At 38.5% G+C, this 24,739-nt stretch overlaps 1 protein-coding gene across 1 annotated transcript in view; it reads right to left on the bottom strand.

The window, feature by feature from the left end:
• The window catches only part of MORC1 (MORC family CW-type zinc finger 1), a 165,759-nt gene that overhangs the window by 11,921 nt on the left and 129,099 nt on the right, over nt 1-24,739 (bottom strand). The window contains exons 21-23 of the mRNA XM_054577233.1: nt 13,748-13,814; nt 12,885-12,951; nt 3,634-3,780 (exon numbers count right to left, since the gene is read on the bottom strand). Of these exons, the coding sequence (XP_054433208.1) occupies nt 3,634-3,780; nt 12,885-12,951; nt 13,748-13,814 (281 nt within the window). The remainder of the gene's footprint in view (nt 1-3,633; nt 3,781-12,884; nt 12,952-13,747; nt 13,815-24,739) is intronic.

The raw sequence follows: 24,739 nt of genomic DNA, 5'->3' as shown, positions 1-24,739 counted from the left end.
AAGAACTTCTAGAAAAGCCTGGTAAGATGAGAATGAGAATGCAGCACCATAGCTACTGAGAGAGGGGACCCTAGCCGTATTTGGGGAGCCCCAAAGTAGAGGAGCTAGCCAGCAGTGAGGAGCTGGGGGTGAGGGCACATGAGGGAAGGATTCTAGACCAACGGCATGACATGTTGGGGGACTGAGTACTTTCCAAAGGTACTGAGACCCCGGTCAGATGCGACCACTTTTTATAAAGCCCTAAAAATGTGCTAAGCATTGCTATCTGCTTTATACATACGGAATTTTTATGGAAACTCTGATTGAGAAGTTACCCCTATCGTGATCCTCTCTGGTTTCCCGATTATTAAGGACCCCAGCCTCCTGCCCCCATCAGGCTCAAGCAGGTTGGCTATCTCTCCTTCCCAGTATTCAGCCTTCTCCTCTCTCCTGCACAGAGCTGCTGAGAAATAGCTTTTCCCTGGGGGATTCTGTCAGCTAGGACTGACTAGAAAAGCAGACAGGTTATCCAGCTCCTGGGCTCTCCAGGCACAAGCACACAGACATTTTTCTTTTTCTTTACCCCAAAAATTAGATCAGGAAAACTGTTAGATACTGTTAAAAAGACAGATGAAAATACCAAAAACCACAAGTGAAGAAGAAAACAAGGAATCTGTTTCCACTGGTGAAATGAGAGAAAACATACTACTGCTGCTTAAGGCAAAAGGGAAAACTGGGAAATGAGGCGCTCGTTCTGTTCCAGTTGAAGTCTTGCATTTTGTGTTATTCTTTTGCCGCTGAGTATTTTTATAACACAATCACCACAAAATTTCAATCTGGTGTAGAAAAGTGCTATTTATTAACACATTTAGCTTTCAGAGTGTTCAGTTGATAACAGCATGATGATTTCAGGAGATGAAAATTCTACATGTGCATTAGGGAAATGGTTTTGGGGAAGTTTTAATTTTCTATTGATGCCTAATTATAAAAGTGGATCCACTTTAAAGTTTTAGTACACTTAATCAGATTATCTCCTTTTTGATCACATGTAACTCATTAAAATTAATAGTAATGATACACTTAAAGAACAAAAATTAGCCAGGTACAAAAAATAACAAAATGATGATACATAGTGGCACACCCAAACTCTGCTGTAATACAACCAGACAGGTCTCTCCAGGTCTCACAGTGTGGGCACACACACACACTTTCATATGTATATATTTCCATGTGTCTGTATGTGTGTGTGTGTGTGTGTGTGTGTGTATCCCTATGTATGTATGTATATACACTGTGGTTAAGAGCATGAGATTTCAAATCAGGGAGCCAGAGGTTAAACCCAGAGCTGATCTTAGGAGCTGTAAATTTTCTTTGAGACTTTGAGTGTATTACTGCTTCTCTAAGCTTCAGTTTCCTTATCCATAAAAAAACTGTTAAAAATAATACCAATCATAAGTTTGTGGAAATAAAGAGCAAACATATACAAAGCACTTAAGTGAATGTTTAAAATATAGTAATGGTCTAAAAATTATAGCTCTTAATTGTCAAGAAAGCCTGTCACAATCATTGTGCATGTAGTCATATCCATACATTTTTAGTAATATGCACATATTCATTCAGACATACACAGGCACATACATATATAATTTATTGCATACTACAAGGTCTCAGTGACCAATGACATGTCTGAATCTTAGAAATCATAAGGAAAAAACCAGGATTCAAATTCATGGCTACCTGATTCAAAGCTGAGAATCTTACATATTACTTCTGATCAAATACTGACAGAAGGTAAGAAACTAGTTAGAGAATCCCATTCTTTAGGGACTATACCACAGGCCAGTGATTATCAACTGGTATGCCTCAAGAATTTTTAAAATATGTGCAGTGGTTGGTGTGGCTCAGATGGCTGGAGTGTCAACCAAGAGGCTGCTGTTTTGATTCCCAGTCAGCGCACGTATCTAGGTTGCAGGTTCCATCCCCAATGTCCACAGATTGGTTGCATGCGAGAGACAACCAATCAATGTTTCTCTCTCCCCACTCCTCTCTCTATAAAAGCAGTGGGAAAAATGTCCTCCTGTGAGGAATATATGTATATTTATTTTTCCTTAAAAAACACGCAATACATGACTATTCAGTCAGGGACACTGACCTTTTTTCCCTTAGATTGTCAAATAACAAAAGCCAACACAACAAGAGTTGCCGGGTGTGAATGAATAAAAATTATACCTATTTTTTTTCAGATCAGCAAAAAATATATTTTTGGTGTGTGCAGAATTTTAGTAATTAATTTATGTGTACCACGAGATGAAAAAAGTTGAAAATCGCTGTTATAGGCCATGGCAACATGAGACCGACGTCCATCCAGATCATTGGAGAAGTGGTCTTTCCCAACCTCATGACATCTCTACAACACTGAGGCCTGGCCTGCTTCTGCCTCTTTCCCTGGCTAGTGTAAGTTTGCCAACCCCGGCACTATAGTAGATTTGGAGGTCAGAACTTAGTGTTCAGAAATGCAGCACTCTAGCTTCGTTACTTCATTGATAACTTGCCCCTGGATCCCTGGTATCATTAGTAAAATGTGTCCTGATGCAAAGTCCAAGGTAGATCCACTTACAGATAAGCTTCCTCCTTTCTTCTGCAGCAGGACAGATGTTGGGAGTGTGTTCCTAAACCACAGTAGGTGGGGCCCTGATGCCCATATAAGCACAGCTCCACAGCCCTGGATGATGCCACAAAAATTTCCATAGAGCCCAGAGCAACTGCAAAATTGAGTTCACGTCGTACATATACAGCCAACCTCCATATTTCTTTCTTCCTTCCTGCTTCTATTCTTTGCTAAGTCTCTCCTCTAGAAAGAATCCATCAGTCACTCATCAGAGAGTCAAAATAACCATCCTAAGGAAAAATGTCTTCCAGCCACGGCATGCTGTGCAGCCTCCTTGGCCAAAAGCCTCTTATCACACACAGTTCCCCGTGGTCCGTAAAGCCCAACCAAACCAACTAGCTGCACTAATGTGGTCATGTTGCTGCCCCTGCCCCAGCTCCGTCCTCCCATGTGACCCTTATTTTAGAGCCCTTTTCAGTATACTAACTGCTTTGGCCTGATTGGAAAACCCCCTATCATTGGTCCCTATTTGGAATAACTCTGAAACCTGGTCTTCACCCTGTCTGTGACAACATCTTTTGAGAACTGGGAGCCTCCTTAATCAGGCCCACAAATTTAACATTCTACACTGAGCCAAAAAGTAAAACTCAGTTTGCCCCAGGAAGTTTAGTATCAAAAGCTACAAAAAGAGACTTTTCAGAAGGCCATGCAAATGTCATGAGGAAAATAATAGGAAGGAAAGAAGGAAGTAAATTCAGGAAGACAAATTCAGTAAGGCAAACTCAGTAAGAATTCTTCATTGCATTCGAGAGGGGCTATTCACCATATTGCCAGACCGGGTAATAGGCAGTTGGCCACTCTAGATTTATTTCCAGGGACAGTTAACACGTGGTATATCTAAATCTGTATAGTTAGGGAACAAGCCATAAAATCATTTGATTGAATTTTCTCATTAACATTACCACTTAATAAGGAAAAAATCAGGAGCTATCACTGCTTACAAAGTTCAATGAAGCATGTAGAAATATGTTAGTAAATATCTTTACCATAAATTAGATGTCAGTTTTCTTACTGTTTCCTTGACAGATGTGTTTTGATAAGACTTTGTCAGCGAAGAAGCAACTCCACAGCCACCACTTACAGAAACTCTGGCTTTGTGTCCAAAACTTGGATTTAAATCTTCCACTGGTACACTTAATTTCAAAGTAGGAATCACATTAAATACTGATAAACTCAGAAACATCAACATAGGACAAATGAAATAATACATAGCAAATGAAAGCAAAGACATAAGTGTTAAGCTGAAAATCATCATTTATGTAGTTCTACAAAATCAATTCTAAAGTAGAAAACTTATTATTTATTCCTGACAAATCTTGTTCTGAGGTTTTTGGCTGGTCACAGTTAAATAAAATTGGTACTGATTTATTCTTAACAGTAGTCATATATACCATTTGTCCTTTATTTGCTGAAAGAGGCTGTTAAAGTTCTATTTTAGCCTGGGGGTAGGTTCATACAGAAATAAAATCAAAAAGGAGCAAAGTCAACTGGAAAAAAAAATGTAGTCAAATCTAGAGGAAGAAGAATGCTCCGGGTGAACTGGAATGAACAAAATAAACTGATGAAAAAAATAGAACCAAAGGTAATGGATACATGGAACAGACTGACAGATCTCTGAGGGGAGGGTAGTGAGGGGACTGGAAGAGATTTGCCAAATAACATAGAAGCATAGCCCATGGACACAGAAAACAATGTGGTGAAGGCTGGGGAGGGGCGGTGTGGGCATCTGTAATAGTGTCAACAATAAAAAAACAGATAACAAGATTCTTTAAAACAGTAGTAAGTGATCTAAAAGAAGATGGTAAGATTGGGTCATGTGCCTTGTCAGAAGTGGGGTGGGCTATTTTACTTTTTTAGCACAACAGGTGGAAGCTGTTTAATGTAGACTTTAAGAAAATTATTATGCCTCATTAATAAGACCTTGGAGGTTCATAATTAGGGTTCAATCTTTTTTAAAATTTATTTTTATTGTCTTTTTTCCAATACCATTTATTCCCCTTATATGCTATTCCTCACCAAACACCCTCCCCCTTGTAATCACCACATTGTTGTCCATGTCTGAGTCCTTTTACTATTTACATTGATCCCCCCACCCCCTAAACACCACCCCCAGAGCTGTCAGCCTGCTCTCTATAGGTCTGTTTCTATTTTGCTTGTTACTTCAGTTTGTTCAATAAATTCCACATATGAGTTAAATCATACTTATTTATCCTTCTCAGATGAGTATCACTTAGAGTAATGTCCTCCAATTCCATCCATGCTGTCTCATGGGTAAAATTTTATGGGTTTTTTTTTTGTTTTTGTTTTTTTTTACTTTTCTGCACATATATATCTAATTTTCCCAACACCATTTATTGAATAAACTATTTTTAGTCCACCGTATGTGCTTGCTCCCTCTGTAAAATATTAATTGACTATAAAAGTGTGGATTTATTTCTGGGCTCTCTATTCTGTTCTGTTTTTGTGTCTGTTTTTATGCCAGTACCAAGCTGTTTTGATTACTATGTCTTTATAGTATAGTTTGATATTGGGTACTGTGATCCCTCCAATTTTGTTCATCTTTCTCAAGATCATTGTTGCTATGCAGGGCCTTTTGTGGTTCCATATAAATTTGGAAATATTTGTTCTAGTTTTGTGAAATACGTCACTGGTACCTTGAAAGGCACTGTGTTGAATCTGTACATTGCTTTGGGTAGTATGGACATTTTAATGATCTCAATTCTTCCTATCCACGAATATGGTATGTGCTTCCACTTATTTGTATCTTTCAATTTCTTTTTTCAGTGTTTATAATTTTAAGAGTACAGATATAGTTAGATTTATTCCTAGATATTTTATTGTTTTTGAGGCAACTGTAAATCAGATTTTCTTAATCTCCCTTCCTGATAGTTCATTATTGGCATATAAAAATGCAACTGATTTCTTGATATTTACTTTGAATCCTGCTACTTTATTGTTCTAGTAGTTTCTTGTTGTATCTTTTGGGTTCTCTATGTACAATATCATGTTATCTTCAAATAAAGACAGTTTTACTTCTTCTTTTCCAATTTGGATGTCTTTTATTTCTTCTTCTTGTCTGATCCCTGTTGCTAGGACCTCCAGTATTATATTAAATAGAGAGGTGAAAGCAGACATCCCTGTCTTGCTCCCATTCTTAAGGGGAACATTTACTGTTTTTGCCCATTAAGAATGATGCTGACAGTGGGTTTGTCATATATGGCCTTTATTATGTTTAGGTATGTTCCCTCTTTTCCCACTTTACTGAGAGTTTTTATCATAAATGGGCGCTGGCTTTTATCAAATGCTTTTTCTGCATCTATTGATATGATTGGGTGGATTTATCCTTCATGTTGTTATGTGGTGAACCACATTTATTGATTTGCAAATGTTGTACCAACCTTACATCCCTGAAAATAAATCCCACTTGATCATGGGGTTTGGTCTTTTTGATTCACTGCTGTTCAGTTTGCTAATATTTTGTTGAGGATTTTAGCATCTGTGTTCATCAGAGATATTGGCCTATAATTTTCTTTCTTTATACTGTCTTTATCTAATTTTGAAATTAGGATAATGCTGGCCTTGTAAAATGAGCTTGGGAGTCATCTATCCTATTGCATTTTTTGGAATAGTTTGAGGAGAGGTGTTAGTTCTTGAATATTTGGTAAAATTCACCTGTGAGCCACCTGGACCAGGACTTTTGTATTTATTGGGAGTTTTTTTACTGCTTCAATTTCATTGAGTGTAATCTGCCTATTCAGATTTTCTGATTTATCCTGATTTAGTTTTGGAAGATTTTGTGTTGCTAGAAATTTATCCATCTCTTCCGGGTTGCCCATTCTGTTGGCACACAGTTGTTCATATTTTCTTACAATCCTTTGTACTTCTTTAGTGTCAGTTGTTATTTTACTTCTTTCATTTCATTTGGGTCCTCTATCATTTTTTCTTGTTGAGTCTGGTTAAAGGTTTGTTATTCTTGTTTATATTTTCAAAGAACCAGCTCTTGGATTCATTTATCTTTTGTTTCATTTTTAGACTCTATTTCTTTTATTTCTGCTCTGATCTTTATTATTTCCTTCCTTCTACTCACATTGGGCTTTGTTTGTTGTTCTTTTAATTGCAAAGTTAGATTGTTAATTTGAGCTTTTTGTTTTTTGAGAGAGGTCTGTAGTGATATAAATTTCCCGCTTAGGATTGTTTTCCTAGTTTCCCACAGATTCTGAAATGTTGTATCTTAATTTTCATTTGTTTCAAGGTATTTTTTGATTTGTTCCTTGATCTTATTGTTAACCCATTCATTGTTTAAAAATATGTTATTTAACTTCCATGTCTGTGTTTTTCAGTTTTTATCTTGTGGTTGATCTCTAGTTTCATTGTCTTGTGGTCAGAGAAGATGCTTGATATGATTTCAATCTTCTTAAATTTATTGACACTTGTTTTGTGTCCTCACATGAGGTCTATCCTGGAAAATGTTCCATTGCACTAGAAAAGAATGTATATTCTGCTGTTCTGGGGTGAAATGCTCTGAAGATATCAATTAAATGCATTTGATCTAGTGTGTCATTTAAGTCTGTTGTCTCCTTGTTGATTTTTTTGCCTGGAAGATCTATCCACTAAAGTCAGTGGGGTGTTAAAATCCCTAACTATGACTGCATTTCTGTCCATCTCTCCCTTTATGCCCATCAAGATTTGCTTTACATGTTGGGTGAGTAAATGTTTACTAGAGTTATAGCCTTTTAACATTTGTTGCAGCACTGGTTTGGAATTAACAAACTGTTTTAGCTTGATCTCTTCTCTGGAAAGCTCCTTATATCTCCTTCAATTTTAAATGACAGCTTTGCTGGGTAAAGTAGCCTTGGTTGTAGGTCCTTGCTTTTTGCCACCTTGACTATTTCATGCCACCCCTTCCAGCCTGAAATGTTTCTGTTGAGTAATCAGATGCCAGTCTAACTGGCACTCCCTAATAGGTAACTCCTTGCTTTTCTCTTGCAGCTTTTAGGATTCTCTCCTTGTTTTAAGCCTTGACATTTTAATTATGATGTGTATCAGTGTAGATCTCTTTGGGTCCAACTTGTTTAGGACTCTGAGTTTCCTGAACGTGTGTGATTTTTTTCCTTCACCAGATTAGGGAAGCTTTTGGTCAGTATTTCTTTAAAGGGGTTCTCAAGCTCCTCCTCACTCTCTTCTCCTTCTGGTATTCCCATGATGCAGACACTGTTATGCTTAATGCTGTCCAAAATATTTCTTGAGCCTTCCTCACTTTTTAAAAATTCTTATTTCCTTTGCTGCTATATCTGGGTGTTTTTTCTATCTTGTCTTCCAAAACACTGATTCAATCGTCTGCTTTATCTAACCTACAGTTTATTCCTTCTGATGTATTATTTATTTCAGATATTGTATTCTTTATTTCTGACTCATCCTATTTTATGGTTTCTATGTCTTTTTTCATGCTGTTGAGTATCCTTATAATCATTACTCTAAACTGATAAATTGCTTGCCTCCATTTCATCTAAATATTTCTTCTGGAGAATTCTCTTATTCTTTCATTTGGCTTCTGTTTTTTTTTTTCTTTTCTTACCATTTTGGTGGCTTCTTTGTTATCCCACTTAGCTGTTAAACTAATCAGCCATTAAACTGATCAGTTGTTATTCTAATCAAACTGTAATCAGCCACTAGGCTTAGGCACCACAGGGTGGGGTAGAGTAGTTCGTGGTCCAGGATATTGCTTCCCTTCAGACTGATGCCACCTGGAGATGAGGCTCTGTCTGAGAAAAGATGGCTTATGCAATATGGGGAAATGACTCAACACAGGGATCCTGGTGGCTGTTCTTTCAGTTCTCACCCCAGAGTCACCAACCCCAGATTCTCTTCAGATGTCTCTAGTCTACCTTCCCTCTGGCGTAGCCCAGACAAATGGCTGCAAATGAAATTTTGTGCGTCAGCCCTTTAAGAAGCGCTCTGCATCTCCAGGTGTTTCTCCCTGGCAGAAAGAAACCCTGCTGCGTTTCACAACTGGATATTACCTGGGTTCCTTTCTGGCTCTGGTGTTATAGGCTGGGGTGCCTAGCTTGGGGTATAGATCCCACACTTCTCAGGGGGGGACACACAGCCATGGAACTATCCTTCTGGAACTTCAGCTGTTGCCCATGGGAGCCTAGCCAGCCCCCTCACACTTTCTCCACACTCATTACTGTTCACACTGTGGTGAAGTGGTTTCTTCTCTCTGTCCATGGTTATAAGGCTTCTATCTAGCTAGTGTTCAGTCATTTATTCTGGATGACTTCTCTACAATTTAGTTGTAATCACAGATTGGTCCTAGGAGGAGGTTAGTGTAGCTACCACACATTCCTCCACCAACTTGGATCCTAAGCTGGTTATTGTTTCTTCAAATAGGTCTCATTGCCCTGCTCACTCTCTTCTCCTTCTGATGTAGATCAGATGTAGATGATGTTATGCTCTGTGTTGTCCCAAAGGTTTCCTAAACCCTCTTCATTTTTTAAAAATTCTTTTTTCTTTTTGCTGCTCTGCATTGGTGTTTTTTTCCTATTTGTCTTTCAAATTGATGATTTGTTCCTCTCCTTCACCTTACCTGATGTTTATTCCTTCCAGTGTACTGCTAATTTCAGATACTGCATTCTTTAATTCTGACTGGTCCTTTTTTGTAGTTTTTTTCTGGTTTTTCATGTTGTTGAACATCCCTATAATCATTAAACTCTGTATCTGATCAGTTGTTTACTTCCATTTCATTTAGTTCTTATTCTGGAGAATTCTCTTGTTCTTTCATTTGGGGTCTGCTCCTCTTGCTCTCATTATGACTGCTCTTTGTGTTTGTTTGTATTAGGGAGATGTGCAAAGATTATGGTGCAACCTTATGTCATATGCTGCCTGTGACTGGCTCTGGGCAACCTATTTGGAACTATCAACAATCCACAGCTTATGGCTCCTCTGCTGGACCTGTTTATGCACAGAAAGGACCAAGCTGAGCACCAAGGTCAGCTTTTACCAGCACTGGGCGTGGTGGAGGGTTAGCTAAAGTTTCAAAGTTCCCAGAAATCCACCTTTTTTGCCTGTAGGCTGTTAGGCTTAATCACTGAAAGTGCCTCCAGCTTTACTCTTCAGCATCTTGGCTTAAGCTCCTCACAGTGAGTGAGATGGAGACCTGTGGGTGGGGCTATTGTTTCCACTCAGGTTGATGCCACTTGAAGGGGAGTAGCCTGTTTCAGAAAGATGGATTCTGCAAAATGGGGAAGGACTCAACACGGGGATCCTAGCGGCTGATCCTTCAGCTCTCTCCCCAGAACCACCAACCCCAGACTTTCCTTCCTTATGTGGCTCTGGTATGCTCTCCCCTCCCTTTGCCAGAGCCCAGGGTAAGTGGTGGGAAATGAAACTTTGTGCACTGGCCCTTTAAGAGACTCTCTGTATCTCTAGCTGTCTCTCCTTGGTGGTCAGAAACCCCACTGCTTTTCACAGCCAGATGGTATTTGGGTTCCATTCCTGGTTCTGGTGCTCTAGGCAGAGAATCCAGCTTGAGATTTAGACTGCACATTCTCAGGGGGGACCTCTGCCACTGAGATATCCCTCTGGAACTTCAGACACTACCCGTGTGAGCCCAGCCAGCCTTCTCACGACTCCACACTTCCTACCAGTCTCAATATGGTAAAGTGCTTTCTTCTGTAAGTCTTTAGTTTAAGGTTTCTCTCCACCTAGCATTCCTTTGCTTATTCAGGATGCTTTTTATATAACTAAGTTGTAAATCTAGTGTGGTCCTGGGAGGAGGTGAGTGTTATTTAGGTGACATAAAATTCACCTGACTTAAGCATACAATTAATTGGTTTTAAAAATTTTAGTTTAATCTTCGTTATATTTTTTCCACTACCATTTAGTCCCCTTATACTCCTTCCCCCAGCAGTCTCCATGCTATTGTCCATGTCCATGAGTCCCTTTTTCTTTTTGCTCAATCTCTCCATCCTATAATGTCCCCTTCCTCAACCCCTGGCTGTCATCTGGCTCTCCATTTATGAGTCTGTCCCCATTTTCCTTGTCAGTTCAGTTTGTTCATTTGATACCACATATGAGTGAAATCATATGGTATTTGTCTTTCTCTGACTGGCTTATTTCACTTAGTATAGTGTTCTCCAGGTCCATCCACACTATCACAAAGGGTAAAATTTTCTTCTTTCATATGGCTAAGCAGAATTCCATTGTATAAATATCCTGTAGTTGTTTTATCCATTCATCTACTGATAGACACTTGGACACTTGGCAATTGTAAATAATGCTGCAATGAACATAGGAATGCCTACGTTTTTTCGAATTAGTGTTTCAAGTTCCTTTGGATACATTCCGAGAAGTGGGATAGTTGGGTCAAAAGGCAGATCCAATTTTAACTTTTTTGAGGTAGCTCCATACTGCTTTACATAGTGGTTGCAACAGTCTGCATTCCCACCAACAGTGCAAAAGGGTTTCCCATTCTCCACATCCCCATTAGCACTTGTTTGTTGATTTACTGATGATAGCTATTCTGACAGGCATGAAGTGATATCTCATTGTGGTGTTAGTTTAGCTTGCATTATTCTGATGATTAGTGACGTTGAGCATCTTTTCATATATCTGTTGGTCATCTGTATGTCCTCTTTGGAAAAGTGTCTGTTCAGGTCCTTTGTTCATTTTTAATTGGATTATTATTTTTGGTGTTGAGTTTTCTAAGTACTTTAAAAATTTTGGATATTAATCCTTTATCAGGTATATCAGCAATATGTTCTCTTATCCTGTGTGTTGTCTTTTTATGTTGTTGATGATATACTTTGCTGTGCAGAAACTTTTTAGTTTGATGTAGTCCCATTTGTTTCTTTTTTTCTTTTGTTTCCCTTGCCTGAGGAGATATATCAGAAAAAATATTGCTATGAGCAATGCCCAAGATTTGACCACCTACGTTTTCTCCAGGATTTTTATGGTCTCAGGTCAAATATTTAAGTCTTTAATCCATTTTGAATTTATTCTTATGTGTGGTGTAAGAGGGGGTCTAGTTTCATTTTTCTGCACATATGTCCAATTTTCCCAACACCATTTACTGAATAAACTATCTTTAGCCCATTGTATGTGCTTGCTTCCTCTGCTGAATATTAACTGACTATGGAGAAGTGAGTTTATGTCTGGGCTCTCTATTCTGTTCCATTGATCTATGTGTCTATTTTTATGCCAGTACCAGGCTGCTTTGATTACTATGGCTTTGTAGCATAGTTTGATATTAGGTAGTGTGATTCCTCCAACTTTGTTCTTTCTCAGGATCACTGTTGCTATGTGGGGCCTTTTGTTGTTCCATATAAATTTTTGTAATATTTGTTCTAGTTCTGTGAAATATGTTATTGGTATCTTGATAGTAATTGTGTTGAAATCTATAGATTGCTTTGGGTACTATGGACATTTTAATGATGTTAATTCTTCATATCCCTGAGGGGGACTTGTGCCATGCTAAGGAGTTTCTCGTTTATCTTGACAGTGATGGGACTGTGAAAGGCTTTCTAATAGAAGAGTGAAGAGATAGAATGTGACTGTTAAAGAGTGACTACTCTGTCAGCATGTTCAGGAACATAAACGCTCCTTTCTGTTTTTTCTTGCACTTAATTCTGTGTGCTCCTGTGCAAAAAGAGCAGGGAATCTGGATTCAGTCACTGGGTCTGATTGTCTGAAAAGCAGCTTAGATGGGTTTGTAGTAGAGTGAGGGTTAAGAGTTTGCTCCCTTGAAAAGATTCTTTTCATTCCATCAGGCATCCAAAGTATTCAACTGATTTTACTTGAAAAGTCATAAAGGTCTCATGTCGAGAAAATTCTAGCATGCAATGATTATTATAATTGCATACATGTGTGACAATTAGGTAATGAACTACACAAAAAAACAGTTCATGATTTCACAGTCATACCTTATATAGGCGACATTTTCCATTCTTGGACTACATTACGGTAATGTGAATTAGTTGCTTGCTGTGAGTAACAAGTGAAGGCTGTTCTATTTTATTATTCCCGAATTCTCACAAAAGAAAATGAAAAGGTTCGGGGGGAAAATAAGAAATTTAGTGTTTTCTATTCTTTCTTGTCTCCTTTGTAAAATTTGGTTCCACTCTTAATTGCCTTTGCTTGTTGCTATTATTTTCTTTCTTCTTGTATTTAAACACTGATAATTACTTTTCAACACTATAATTTCACTCACTTGGATTTTGTATAATTGCAGTACACTTACCTTTTCCAGTTAGGTAATGAAGAGGCTTTTTTTATTTCTGTAGTATTGCTGCACAGCTCCTGTTTTTCTTCAAAAGAACATAAAATGAAAATAGTTGATTTTTGATCTCATAATAAACTGAAAGAAGCGTTATTGGTTCATTAACTACTTATATAATTTGGCTTTCTATTCAAATATCCTTTTGTAAAACTGTACCAATACATTCTCAAGGCAATTTATAGTAACATTTTATTATCTTTTTAATGATGCTTATTATCTGCTACTGTTGTGCATGGAGTTACTTGATTAGGGCTGTTCAAATTCCCTTCTCCCACCAGTGTGTCTCCTTCTAATATCCTTGTGTATTCCATTTTGGGTTCAGGGTCAAAGACATCTTACCAGATCCCAATGTGAAATGTGTCTCCAGTAGAGGTCTAACCTTAAAGCAGGAAGAAACCTAGAACCATCTAGTCGGTCATGTCACTCAGAGAACCTCACAACTGTAGGTTCAGAGAATGTTGTTATAATTTTCTAATATATTCTAAAGTTATAGAACTGTTATGAATCCTCAGCAGATCATGAAATAGAATTTAATATGAAGGGTAACACATATGTCTACTGTTCGGTCTTTCAGTCAGCATGGCAGTGTTGGGAGTACTATTCTCAGGCAGGAGGTCTCTCTCTGCCTTTTCAAAACACAGACAGTTGGTGAACCTCTGCTGACGTCTCCTCCCACTTCCAGAATGACAAATTTAACGTTTTAAATCCAAACTATTACTGCCAAACTTCTGATCTATGTCCCATATAAGATATGTCACATAGTCATACTGATAACAACTCAAACATTATAGCTAATATATATATATATAAGCTGAACTTCTTACCTCTTTTCATAAGAGAATCTTCCTTTTCTTCTTGTTTCAATAAAACATTGTCACTTTGATTTAAAATCTGAAAAACAAGCACTTTATTTAGATCTGTAGAAAAACACAGGAAAACATTTTTATAGGTTGCAAAAATGTCCTTGAACGTCACTGCCCCTGTCAAAGCAGGGACCACGGCACTGCCAGAAGTAGTGTTACATGCACACTACGAAGGGAGGCAGCCATACATGTTGTAGAAAATTACACTGGGATGCATCCCAGGGATGACTGCATTATAACAGTCATATTCTATCATTTCTTTTAAGGGATGTTTACGTTTTACGATCTTTGTACAGATAATTTCAAAAATCGGTATCTCGCAAAGGTGTAACAATGACTCTGACAAATGAGCCATGTGTTTGATTCACCAGGAGGAACAAAGGAGTCCCTCTGCTGTTTTGGAGAGATGTATCACATCTCCGGTTGCTACAGAGCAGACACGGAGTATAAACTCAACAGCAGTGCAATGGAAATATTGAGGAGGTTGGAGCCTGGGGTTTGAGGCCCCAAAGCATGATGGGGAAAATGTGGGGATAGGGATGGGGATAGGGAGCATACCTGGAATGTTGAAGGGACACCTTGTCTTTTGACAGAATCCCAGTTTATCTGTCTAAAAGGGGTTACAGAGCCTTAATGCATTGAGTGCAGGAGCCAGAAGTGTTGGTGGCACTTGTGACTAAGATGTGTGCGTGTGTGATGTTGGAAGTGCAGGGCACAGAGGGGTTGGGAGAGTTGGGGGTACCATTTGGCAGCCAGGTCATCACTTTGGGAATCCTGTAAGATCCACTCCAAAAGGCTCACACAAAACCAACCTACATTTTGGGGATGTATTTCTTTAGGAGAGAGTGTTATGTTAGTTAGTTTATGTACTTCAGGAAAGTAGACCCAGAATGCTCCTCCTAACATGTATTTTGTAAATGTGTGAGAAGGTGGGCAGACAGTAAAAAGAGAAAATGGCAAAGGCAGAGGTAAGGCAAAGCTCCTGTCTGCTCCTTGATCTGAAGACCCTTGAACACACACTGAAACAACCATGCTCCCCACTGCCCTTCCCTGGTGGAAGGCGTGGGGCTGTCAGCCCCTGGAGCTTGCCCACTGTGGATGTATTCGCCTTTCATGCCGTCTTCACTGTGCTAAACAAAGTGTGGGAGAGCTTCCTCTTCCCCCTTCCCAGGAAACATGGGCATATATTTTACATGGCATTTTGGAAACTGTGCTCTCTCAGAAAGCCGGTGAAGTGGCCACATGCAGCCTGGCACAGAAAGAACTGCAGGGCCGTCCCGTCTGCCATCGCCATTTTCTCTTTTACCCAAATCAAGAGAAACAGAAGCCTTGTGTGGGCAGAGGAAAGCAAATAAAACTGATCCTAAGCTACTTTTGTCTCTTTCAAAATATTTTTGTACTTACCCTGCAAAGGAATTCGTGCTCTCGGAAGTGCACATATTTTTAAAGGTTTATTTTGCAAAATGACCTTAAAATGTCTTATTTACTTCTGGTGTGTCATAAAATTTAGTTCTCTTATGATGTGTTATTTATAAGGGAAATCTACATACTTTGTTAGAGTTTCTAACTCTGAACTAAATATTTTTTGACCAGTTTATAAGCAGCATGGACTATTTCCCACAACAGTTAGCAGCAAACTCAAGATAAGCTTACAAGAGGAACTATATAATAAATAATGCCTTAAGTTGCAACCACTTTGTTATCATCCATGATGATTCTGCTTAGGACGTTCGTTTTTTTTGGTAAAAATCTTTCTTATGATCAAAAACAGACAAGATGCAGTAACCAAGAGTCCTAAGAATGAAAGCACCCCCAGCAGGGAACTTCTCTTGGTGGTGCTATTAACACAGTCTCATAAAATTATTTTTGCATTTTATTGTTTAGTTCTCTTCTCTGAACTCTGCCTCTTGAAGGCTGTATTCATGAGGATTACATATGTCCCCTCACCCCCAAAATTTTACTTATACAAAGCTTTACCATCTCTACTGCAAGAACAATTTCCTTCTTTTCTTTTCGTTTCTAGTATTTTCTTCATTCTTTGGCACAGAAATGTTTACAAGGCTTTTGATAAATAATTCACAGCCTACAGCATTTTCTTTTAAATAATACCATGTAAATATCTGAGTCCCTAGGATGCTCCCTTCTATTACAATGTACTTATAGCTCTGAAGGTCTGCATTTTTTCAAGCTGAGACAAGAATATAAGCAGTTAGTTATCTTTTCAATGACACTATTTGTATATTTTGCTACTATAACAAAGGTCTTTCACATACTCCATTTCATTATAAAAATGTTTTCCAGTCACTTAAGCTTAATTCTGTTTCATACTCTGCAGTTTAGGGATATCCTTTTTCTAAGATTTTACCTCCCACACAGTAAATGAGATTATAGTTAAGTCTTAATATGGGGTTTTCAATATCTTAATTAAAATTATGTTAACAATGAGCAGAGAGGAATTTGTCAGTTCCCCAAGGGATGCAATGGATCAGCATTACACCACAAATTCAATTTTGTGAAGTATCTATTTAAGAGGATAAATACATCATAAATAAGCTAGAGAAAAGAAAATAACATACACAGTCAGCTGCGTAATCCTTACCTGATTCAACTGTTGTTAAGGAAGCTTAAAGACTGATTGGTATCATTTTATCTGGTTTCTTTTCTTCTATTTCTTTGTTCCTTAACCTCCACCCCAAGCATTTATTACCATCAAAGACCCATAAAGTCTACCAGCCCAGTAAACGCCTTCCTGTCAAACTGGAAGACCCTTTCTGTTTTAACTCTTCAGCAGTTAACATTCCATTCTAGGCTCCTCCCTTTCATTCATTAATTTTATTCAATAAAATTGATCCCCAGTATGAGTCAGACACAGTTATGGTGAAGAGACAAAGTCTTGTCTTTTTGGAGCTTATTTTCTATTGAGGGGGAAAAAAAAAGATATGAAATCAACAAAAAAGATAGTCATGTAATATAACATCAAGTAATGTAAATTCTGTGAAGAAAAATAACACAGGTAAGAGGAAGCCATATGATAACCGAGCCCAGTTGCTTCCCTGGGCCTCACAGTTCTCACTCATCGCCCTCCATTTCTCGGGTCCAACCCCTCTTCCACAATCACCCAGGCACCCCCCCCTCTCAAAGTCTTTGACATATTTGCTGTTGATTTGTTTGTGCCCTTTTTTCCTAGTCTTTTCCTCAAACATCCCCTCAAGCCTTCCTTGCCCCCGCTATTTAAAATCCAACCTCACCCTCATCACACCCAACACTGCCTATCTGCTCCCCCTGCTTTATTTTACTGCTTAGTACTTACCATTACCTAACATGCAACATATTTTACTTATTTATCTTGTCTATTGTCTCCTTCTCCCACTACAATAGAAGCACCACAAAGAAGGGAGTATTGTCTATTTTTTTCATGCTGCATCCCTACCGTCTAGGACAGTAACTGGCATTTAATATACTCATAGAATAACAGTAATAATAAAGTAGTTTCTCCTTTTTCCAGTACTGTTCTGTTATTACATTTCCATAACACAAAGGATCAATTCTTTAGAAAAAATGTCCATGATCAAAGAGTCTTTCTCAAAACCTTCCTAAAGCTCATGACTGCTCACTACCTCAAGTACAAACTTTTCATTTGGCTTTCATCTGGCTTTCAAAGCTCTTCTCAGTGTGATTCTAAGTTATCTAGACATAACCCCCCCCCCACACACACACACACAGGGACGCTCTACTTCTCTCTTTGCTTCCACAAGCAGCTTCGCTCTCTCAATTTTCATTCTTTAGTCTGATCTACCAGCCTGCCCAATAGAGGCTGAGTTTGCTGTCTTTAGAATTACAGAAGGGGGCTTTAAAAATATTTCTCATAACACAAAAATAATTATTTTCGTCCTGTCACAAATCATCCCACTCATTTTCGTAACAACTTTGAGAGTAGGTAATATTCTTATTTTATAGATAAGAAAATGGAAGGTTGTACAGCACAGGGAATATAGTCTATAATACTGTAGTAACTATGCAGGTGTCACGGGGGCACTGGAAATATCAGGGGGACACTTTGTGAAGTATGTGATTGTCAATCCCTATGCCGTACACTTGAAACTAATACAAAATAATGTTGAATGTAAACTGTAATTAGAAAATCAAAATTTCTTTCACTCAATCTTATAAGAGACTTAAATATAAAAGGCAAAAATGATAAAGCTATATATAAAAAAGTAAACAGAACATCAAAAGTTGATACACTAACAAGTGGCACGCACATCTGAATTTGAACTTGGATTGTTGTATGGAACCTGTCTCCTTTCCATAACATACCACTATCTCGTTTTTGTAAAACTGTCTTTCAATTTGCCTCCTCCTTAAGATGAAGGCCTTTTATTTTTGTGTGTCCCTCGAAATCTCTAACATAGTATTGTTGAATAAATTGGTCTTAATTAGTGCATGATTGCTGGTAGGTAGTTCACACACTGACACTTGAATATTTAAATTAATTAAAAGTCCCCATGAGATTTTCCTTTAGGTCAGGGATTATATCACGTATTGTTTTTTTTTTCTATCTGGGAGTCTGTTGGCAAGTCAATGAATGATGCTATGGAAGGTGAGGACAGATTTTCCCTCCAAAGTTCCTTGGGCGGCTTTGATTTGTATCTTGCAAAAGAGGCTGGCTCTGCTCATGAAATTTCTGATACTGTGAGCAACAAACACAGAATCATACAGGTTCATATAGAGAAAATGGTGACGTCATTGACCAGGAAAACTGAGAACTGGCCTGCTTTTAAAATTAAAGCAACTTCCAACATCTGAAATCATGTTATTGCAATACCCGTTAAAAATCTGTTAGATGAATTAGAAAAATTATGTGCATTTAGGGTGAATATAGATGGCTTAAGCATTAGATAAGTGGGTTATTTGCTTTTCTTCTTTTTTACCTTCTTTTGGGTTACTGAGCCATTTTGTCACTTTTATTGTCATATAGTATTAATGTCAAAACAGAATTACTTGTAACTGTTGTTTTTGATTTTTTGTTGTTGTTGTTATGTTTGTTTGGCCACCACAGATCATAAACTTAAATACTGAAAACTTATCAGCTCTCCCATACATTCTTCAGCTTTTATAAAATACTATGGAGACCCTATCAGTGGCCCCAGGGCTTGGAGTGGGTTGATGCCTTTCTTGAGCCAGAATTAGCCCCCTTTGAAAGATGCTCAAAGAGTTAACCAGGTGTAGTTGGTAAAGGACTTAGCTCAGTTCTGCGACAGGCAGATGGTTCCACCCACTCATTCTTTTATTCATATATCTTTCTTGAATCCTAGAAAGTGCCACACTTTGGATTAGACACTAAAGGTCACATCTTTCATAGGAAATTAGCAGAGGGTCTATCGCCAAACTCTTAAAATATATCTGTCAGCTGTTATCTGGCGAGGAAGTTTTTAAAAATGTCTTGAGATTGAGAAAATAAAATAAATTCATCTTCCAGTCTGTTCTCACAGACAAGTGCAAGCCAAAAAAGACCTGAATGACCACAGATGCTGTAAGTTGTAAAGTCAAGTCCAACCGAAAATTCGTTCCACTTTCTGATTACAGACAAATCTAATCTAACCTTAAATAACCGTACCATGGATATTTTTCACTGTTTTAGTGATCTTAATTTGCCACTGACATTCAGAGCAGTAACTGAGAGATTAAGATTATTATAAAATATGAAAAACAACAAATACCACTATTTAGGAAAAAAGTAAATGTTGCTTCATATTAGAGTCAGGTAATTTGAATAATTTTAATTTGGTGTATGCGGTCCACCAAGATGAATAAAAGCATACACATGTATAACAAGTTAGTACTTTCATCTCTCGGATATGAATCTCAGCAAATTATTCCTACCCAACTTCTCTAACTTACCATTGGCACTGTTAATTTTATTCCCCTGCTGTTCTTGAATTTTCAAGCTTTCTTCAAATTACTCATTTGCTTTCTTGACCATCTGTTGTGGTCTAGCAACCTAATTTTGCCAGTCACCTTTCAGAGCACATGCCCCAGGATGCCTCGTCTGTAGAGTCAGTTCTTACATATCACCTGAAGACCTAAGACTGCTTGCCTCTTAGTTAGGGTGCTTAGTGGTCTAGTCCCACCACTTCATTTTTATTTTTTTCCTGCTCCTATTAAGCATGGTGCAGTGACAGCTGATCAGAATGCATCACCTTGAGGGGCACTGGGGTGACACAGAGCTCATGTGCCAAATTTTGCCTGGAGTAAAGCTGAGCTGCCAATTTATCACAGGGCAGTGCACCAGTGTTTTTCACTGAACTCAGACAAATCCTTAATTACAACAGTACCACAGGGCACTGCTCCAGTAAAACAGAACTGTAGCGGTATCCCCTCAGAGACTAATTCCCCTGACAAAGGCTGGTGCATCTGTAAGAGGTGCTAGAAAAGAAATTCTGTTTCCTTCCCATCAGGGGCTGAGACAAGTTGGAACTTTACATGTGGATTTGGCAACGCCTGACGCAGAAAGAGTTCAGCCTATTCATTATTTGTTAAAAGAGAGAGCAGGGTGTGCATTTTGAGCATGGAAAATGAGAAATAATAGGATTTTCTGGAGACTAGGGGGGTGTGTGGTAAGGTTATGACCACAAACATATTACTGAAGTGATCATCCTGGGCAAGGAGAAGACTCTCCTCTCCAGGAATCATCCTGAGGTGATGGTCCTGATGCCTGTTCTGTGACCGAGGTTAACTGCAAAGACAAAAGCCAGGCCCTGAGCAGAAAAGAACTTCACTCTATAGGTCACATTTAGGGTGGGTAAGTGGAGAAATGGGCTAAAAGGAAGTTAGCTTAATCTGAGCAAGGAATACAATGGATTGACTTTTAAAAATAAATTCAAGAATCCTGGCTGGAGAATGCTCATATAAAGGTTTGAAAAACTGTCTAAGCCAAAATGGCAAATGTTAATCAATGCAGTGTGTATTTTTACCTTGAAATCCTTACACCAGGGTAAAGTGTATTCCAACCTACATGCGTGCAATGGGCTGGCTGAGCTGATGTAGGAGACTGCATGTGGGAATGGACAATAAAGAGAAAAGTCCCAATAAAAAGTGGCTAAGAAAGTGGGAGCTGACGTGGAACAGCTGAGGTTCAAGGTGACCACTGCTGGCAGAGTGACCTTTTCCTCATTTGTAAACTGGATGAAAAGAGAACATACTCCTCAGGTTATTAAAAGCATCAGATAAGATAATGCATGTGAAATACAGTACCTGAGTGCCATCCCAACTGCGTAAAAAAAGGAAAGGCTAACTCCATTCAAACTCATGTGCATGTGCACAGAAGAATTTCAGAAAATACGGTTTTACAGCGTCAGAGGTAATAAATCTAGATCACTCTTTTACCCTTAAATGGTGCAGGGACTGCGGCTGTGCTAACAAGGGTGTGAAAAGTAATGAAAGAAATTCGCTGCCATGCAGATTGATGGCCCCACACACATCATCTCCAAAGGTCGCCTGGGAGACTGTCCCGGGCATTTTGATGAGGATTAAGATGTCCTTTAAAATCCTTATTATTTTCATGACAGTTTTTAAAAATTTTTATTGAATTTATTGAAGTGACATTGGTTAATAAAATTATATAGGTTTCAGGGTACAATTCTGTAATATATCTCCTGTACACTGTATTGTGTTCACCATCCCAAGTCAAGTCACCTTCCATCCCCATTTTTTCCATTTACCCTCCTCTAGATCCTCCCAACCCTCTTTCCCTCTAGTAAACACCATGCTGTTGTCTGTATCTATGAGGTTTTCTTTCTTCACTTAATCCTTTCACCTTTTTCTCTCAGCTCCCCAACCCTCTTCCACTCTGACAGCTGTCAGTCTCTTCTCTGTATCTATGACTCTATTCTATTCTGTTTGTTTATGTTGTTCAATAGATTTCACATGTAAGTGAAATCATTTGATAATTTGTTTTTTTCTGACTGGTTTATTTCACTTAGCATAATACTCTCCAGGTCCACCAATGCTGTTGCAAAAGGTAAGATTTCCTTCTTTTTTACGGTTGAGTAGTAGTCCACTGTGTAAATGTACCACAGCTTTTTTATCCACTGATCTACTGATGGGTATGGGCTGATTCCAAATCTTGGCTATTGTAAATAATGCTGCACTGATCACAGGGGTGCATACACTCTTTTGAATTAGTGTCATGGGTTTCTTTGGATAAATTCCAAGAAGTGAAATTGTTGGGTCATAAGGCAGTTCCATTTTTAGTTTTTTGAGGAAACGCCATACCATTTTCCACAGCTGTTGCATCAGTCTGCACTCCCATCAACAATACACAGGGCTCCCCCTTTCTCCACATCCTCGCCAGCACTTATTTTTTGTTGATTTATTGATGACAGACATTCTGACAGGTGTGAGGTGATATCATTATGGTTTTAGTTTGCATCTCTCTAATGATTACTAATGTTGAGCATCTTTTCATATATCTATTGGCCTTCTATATGTCCTTCTTGGAGAGGTGTCTATTCAGGTCCTTTGCTCATTTTTTAATTTTGTTGTTTGGCTTTTCTGGTGTTGAATTTATAAGTTCTTTATAAATTTTGGATATTACCCCTTATCAGATGTATCCTTAGCAAATATGTTCTCCCATTCAGTGGTTGTCATAACAGTTTTTTTAATCTCAGGAAAATGGTTGGAGTTTTAGCTGCATCCCAGCGGCGGCTTCCGAAGCTCCAAGTCACATGCAAGGTGTGGATCAAGAACACACAGTGCATGAACTTTGAAAATGAGTGGCCTGTGCTGGCTACAGGGGCAAGCATAAAGTAATATCAAAAGGGAAAAAAAATGCCAAGGAAGTGACACCAACAAAGTCTATGATCAGAAGCAACTGGAGGTTAAGGAAAATGAAACCCAACATCACATGAATGATTTGAATCATGTTGAATGTGATACAAAGTGTAGAGCAAAGAGACAAACATTAAAAATGACTAAAAAGTGAGGGTAATCCTACCGGGAAAAGAAAAAACAAAAAAAATGTATTTTTTAAAAAAAATAGCTTCAATAGGCTGTAGGCCTTGGAGAAAAGGAACATGAAGAGCATTCAATTAAGAATTAGGGGGAGTGGGAGAAGGAAGATGTTAGGAAAAGAGATGAAACCTGTAACCCCAAGTCACAGCAGAAGAGGTGATTTTGGAGAATGAATGATAACATGGCTGAAATAATCAACAACGGTCAGATTCAACATAAATCTGAAAAGTAATCAACATTCTTCTCATTTCACTTGAATTGCCCAACTGTCAGTCAGAAAGCCAGAGCAAACTAGGTCTGAAACTTGGAAGAAAGGGACATGAAATGTCCTAATTTGGAAAAAATCCTTTCAAAAGGCAGACTGACAGACATTATTAACACAGCGAAACAAGAAACTGCCGATCAGAATGGAACTGTTCTCCGTACAAGGTGAGAAATTACACTCAAGAGCACCAGCTGGCATGGGGGGCTGGGCCCTCTCAGTGTCACAATCGCATTGGTAACATCACCCCACCATCTCTTTTGGGGAGACAGACGCAGCGGCTGTTCTGCTGAAAGCCTGTTGAATATTCAGGCATCTAGCTCACCGGCAACTGTCCGATTGCAATTGACTGGCCCACGCAGACTGGCATAAAGGGGAAGCATGCACAGTGTAATTCAGCCTGTGACTTCCCACCGGACTGAGGTTGTATTCATCTCTTAAATGACTAAACTGCTGTTATGATCTCATACAACAGTCTCATGAGTTTGGATAATGGGTAATCATCCTGTGAGACAAACTTTCTTTGGTGTGCTGAACATGTATTTCTGAGCCTATTATACCTGAGAATAATACCTTGGGTCACAGAAAATTCACCAAAATAATAAAAACCACCTGTATGGAGGGAGAGTGGGGGCTGGGGGGAGTGTCCTGTGTGGTAGCTGATTGTTCTTCCGTAAGTGATAACCTCTTATAGCACAGTTAGCCCTGATTGTCTTCCTTCTTTAAATGTGACACTTTCAGGGCTGGAATTAAAGTACATGCCCCCCCACACACATACTCACAGGCACTATAGCTAGAAGATAACTGGGAAGGAGCCCAGGGGTGAAGAAGAATCATTTTTAATTTCTGGGTTTAAGAAAGTACAGATATTCAGAATTATTTCCTACTGAAAATTACTCCAACTACAGATAAATGAAGGAATTAATATGCAACTTTGGATAATCCCTATTTATCCAAATTAATTACACACCATGAGTTTCAAAAGAGACTTCCTGCCAGGATCACAGGGACACAAATAAATGATACCGCACATAAACCCACAAGTAACTTACGAACTTGAGAAATGTTACATAAATGGACAACAATTTTAATAAAAATGTCATACTTAATTTACGAAAAACACTAGCTAAAAGCTGGATGCCAACCTTGGAAAGGTGACAACGCAATGGCTACATAAAAACACACCAAGACTGAAGGCTCTGCAATGCAGGTTGTGACGAGTTACTATTCACAGGTTCAGCTAGGTAACATTTTGCTTGAAAAAGGTAAATAAAGGTGGCATTATTTACAATAGTGGTTGCAATTTTCTCTTCCTTTTTGGCCTCTGATTAAATTTTTACCCTTTTCCTTTCGTAAATACTTTGGTGTTCCTTTACGTCACGTCCTGGATTTACCTGTCCCTTATTGCAAGTAAGGAGGCACTTTCCAGCTCCCTTTCACAAATCACTTCTAGTTCTTTTCAATGTCCTTCAGTGGGCTTCTTAAAACAATTACAATTTATGGATGAAGTGATATGAAGCCTGGGAGGACTGGGGGCAGGGAGGGTGCAAATGAAACAAGACTGGCCATGAGTCGATCACTGCTAGAGATGAAAAATGGGCATACAGGAGTTGATTGTACTATGTTTGAAATTTCCCATAACAAGAAAATTTTTCAATAAAAACAATTATTATTATACC

The sequence above is a fragment of the Pteronotus mesoamericanus genome, unplaced genomic scaffold (assembly GCF_021234165.1).
Source record: "Pteronotus mesoamericanus isolate MK-2021 breed Mesoamerican mustached bat unplaced genomic scaffold, CSHL_Meso_final contig_42, whole genome shotgun sequence".
In the NCBI taxonomy this organism is placed as follows: domain Eukaryota; kingdom Metazoa; phylum Chordata; class Mammalia; order Chiroptera; family Mormoopidae; genus Pteronotus; species Pteronotus mesoamericanus.
Note: the sequence above shows the minus strand (reverse complement) of the source record. Positions and strands in the feature narration are given on the sequence as shown.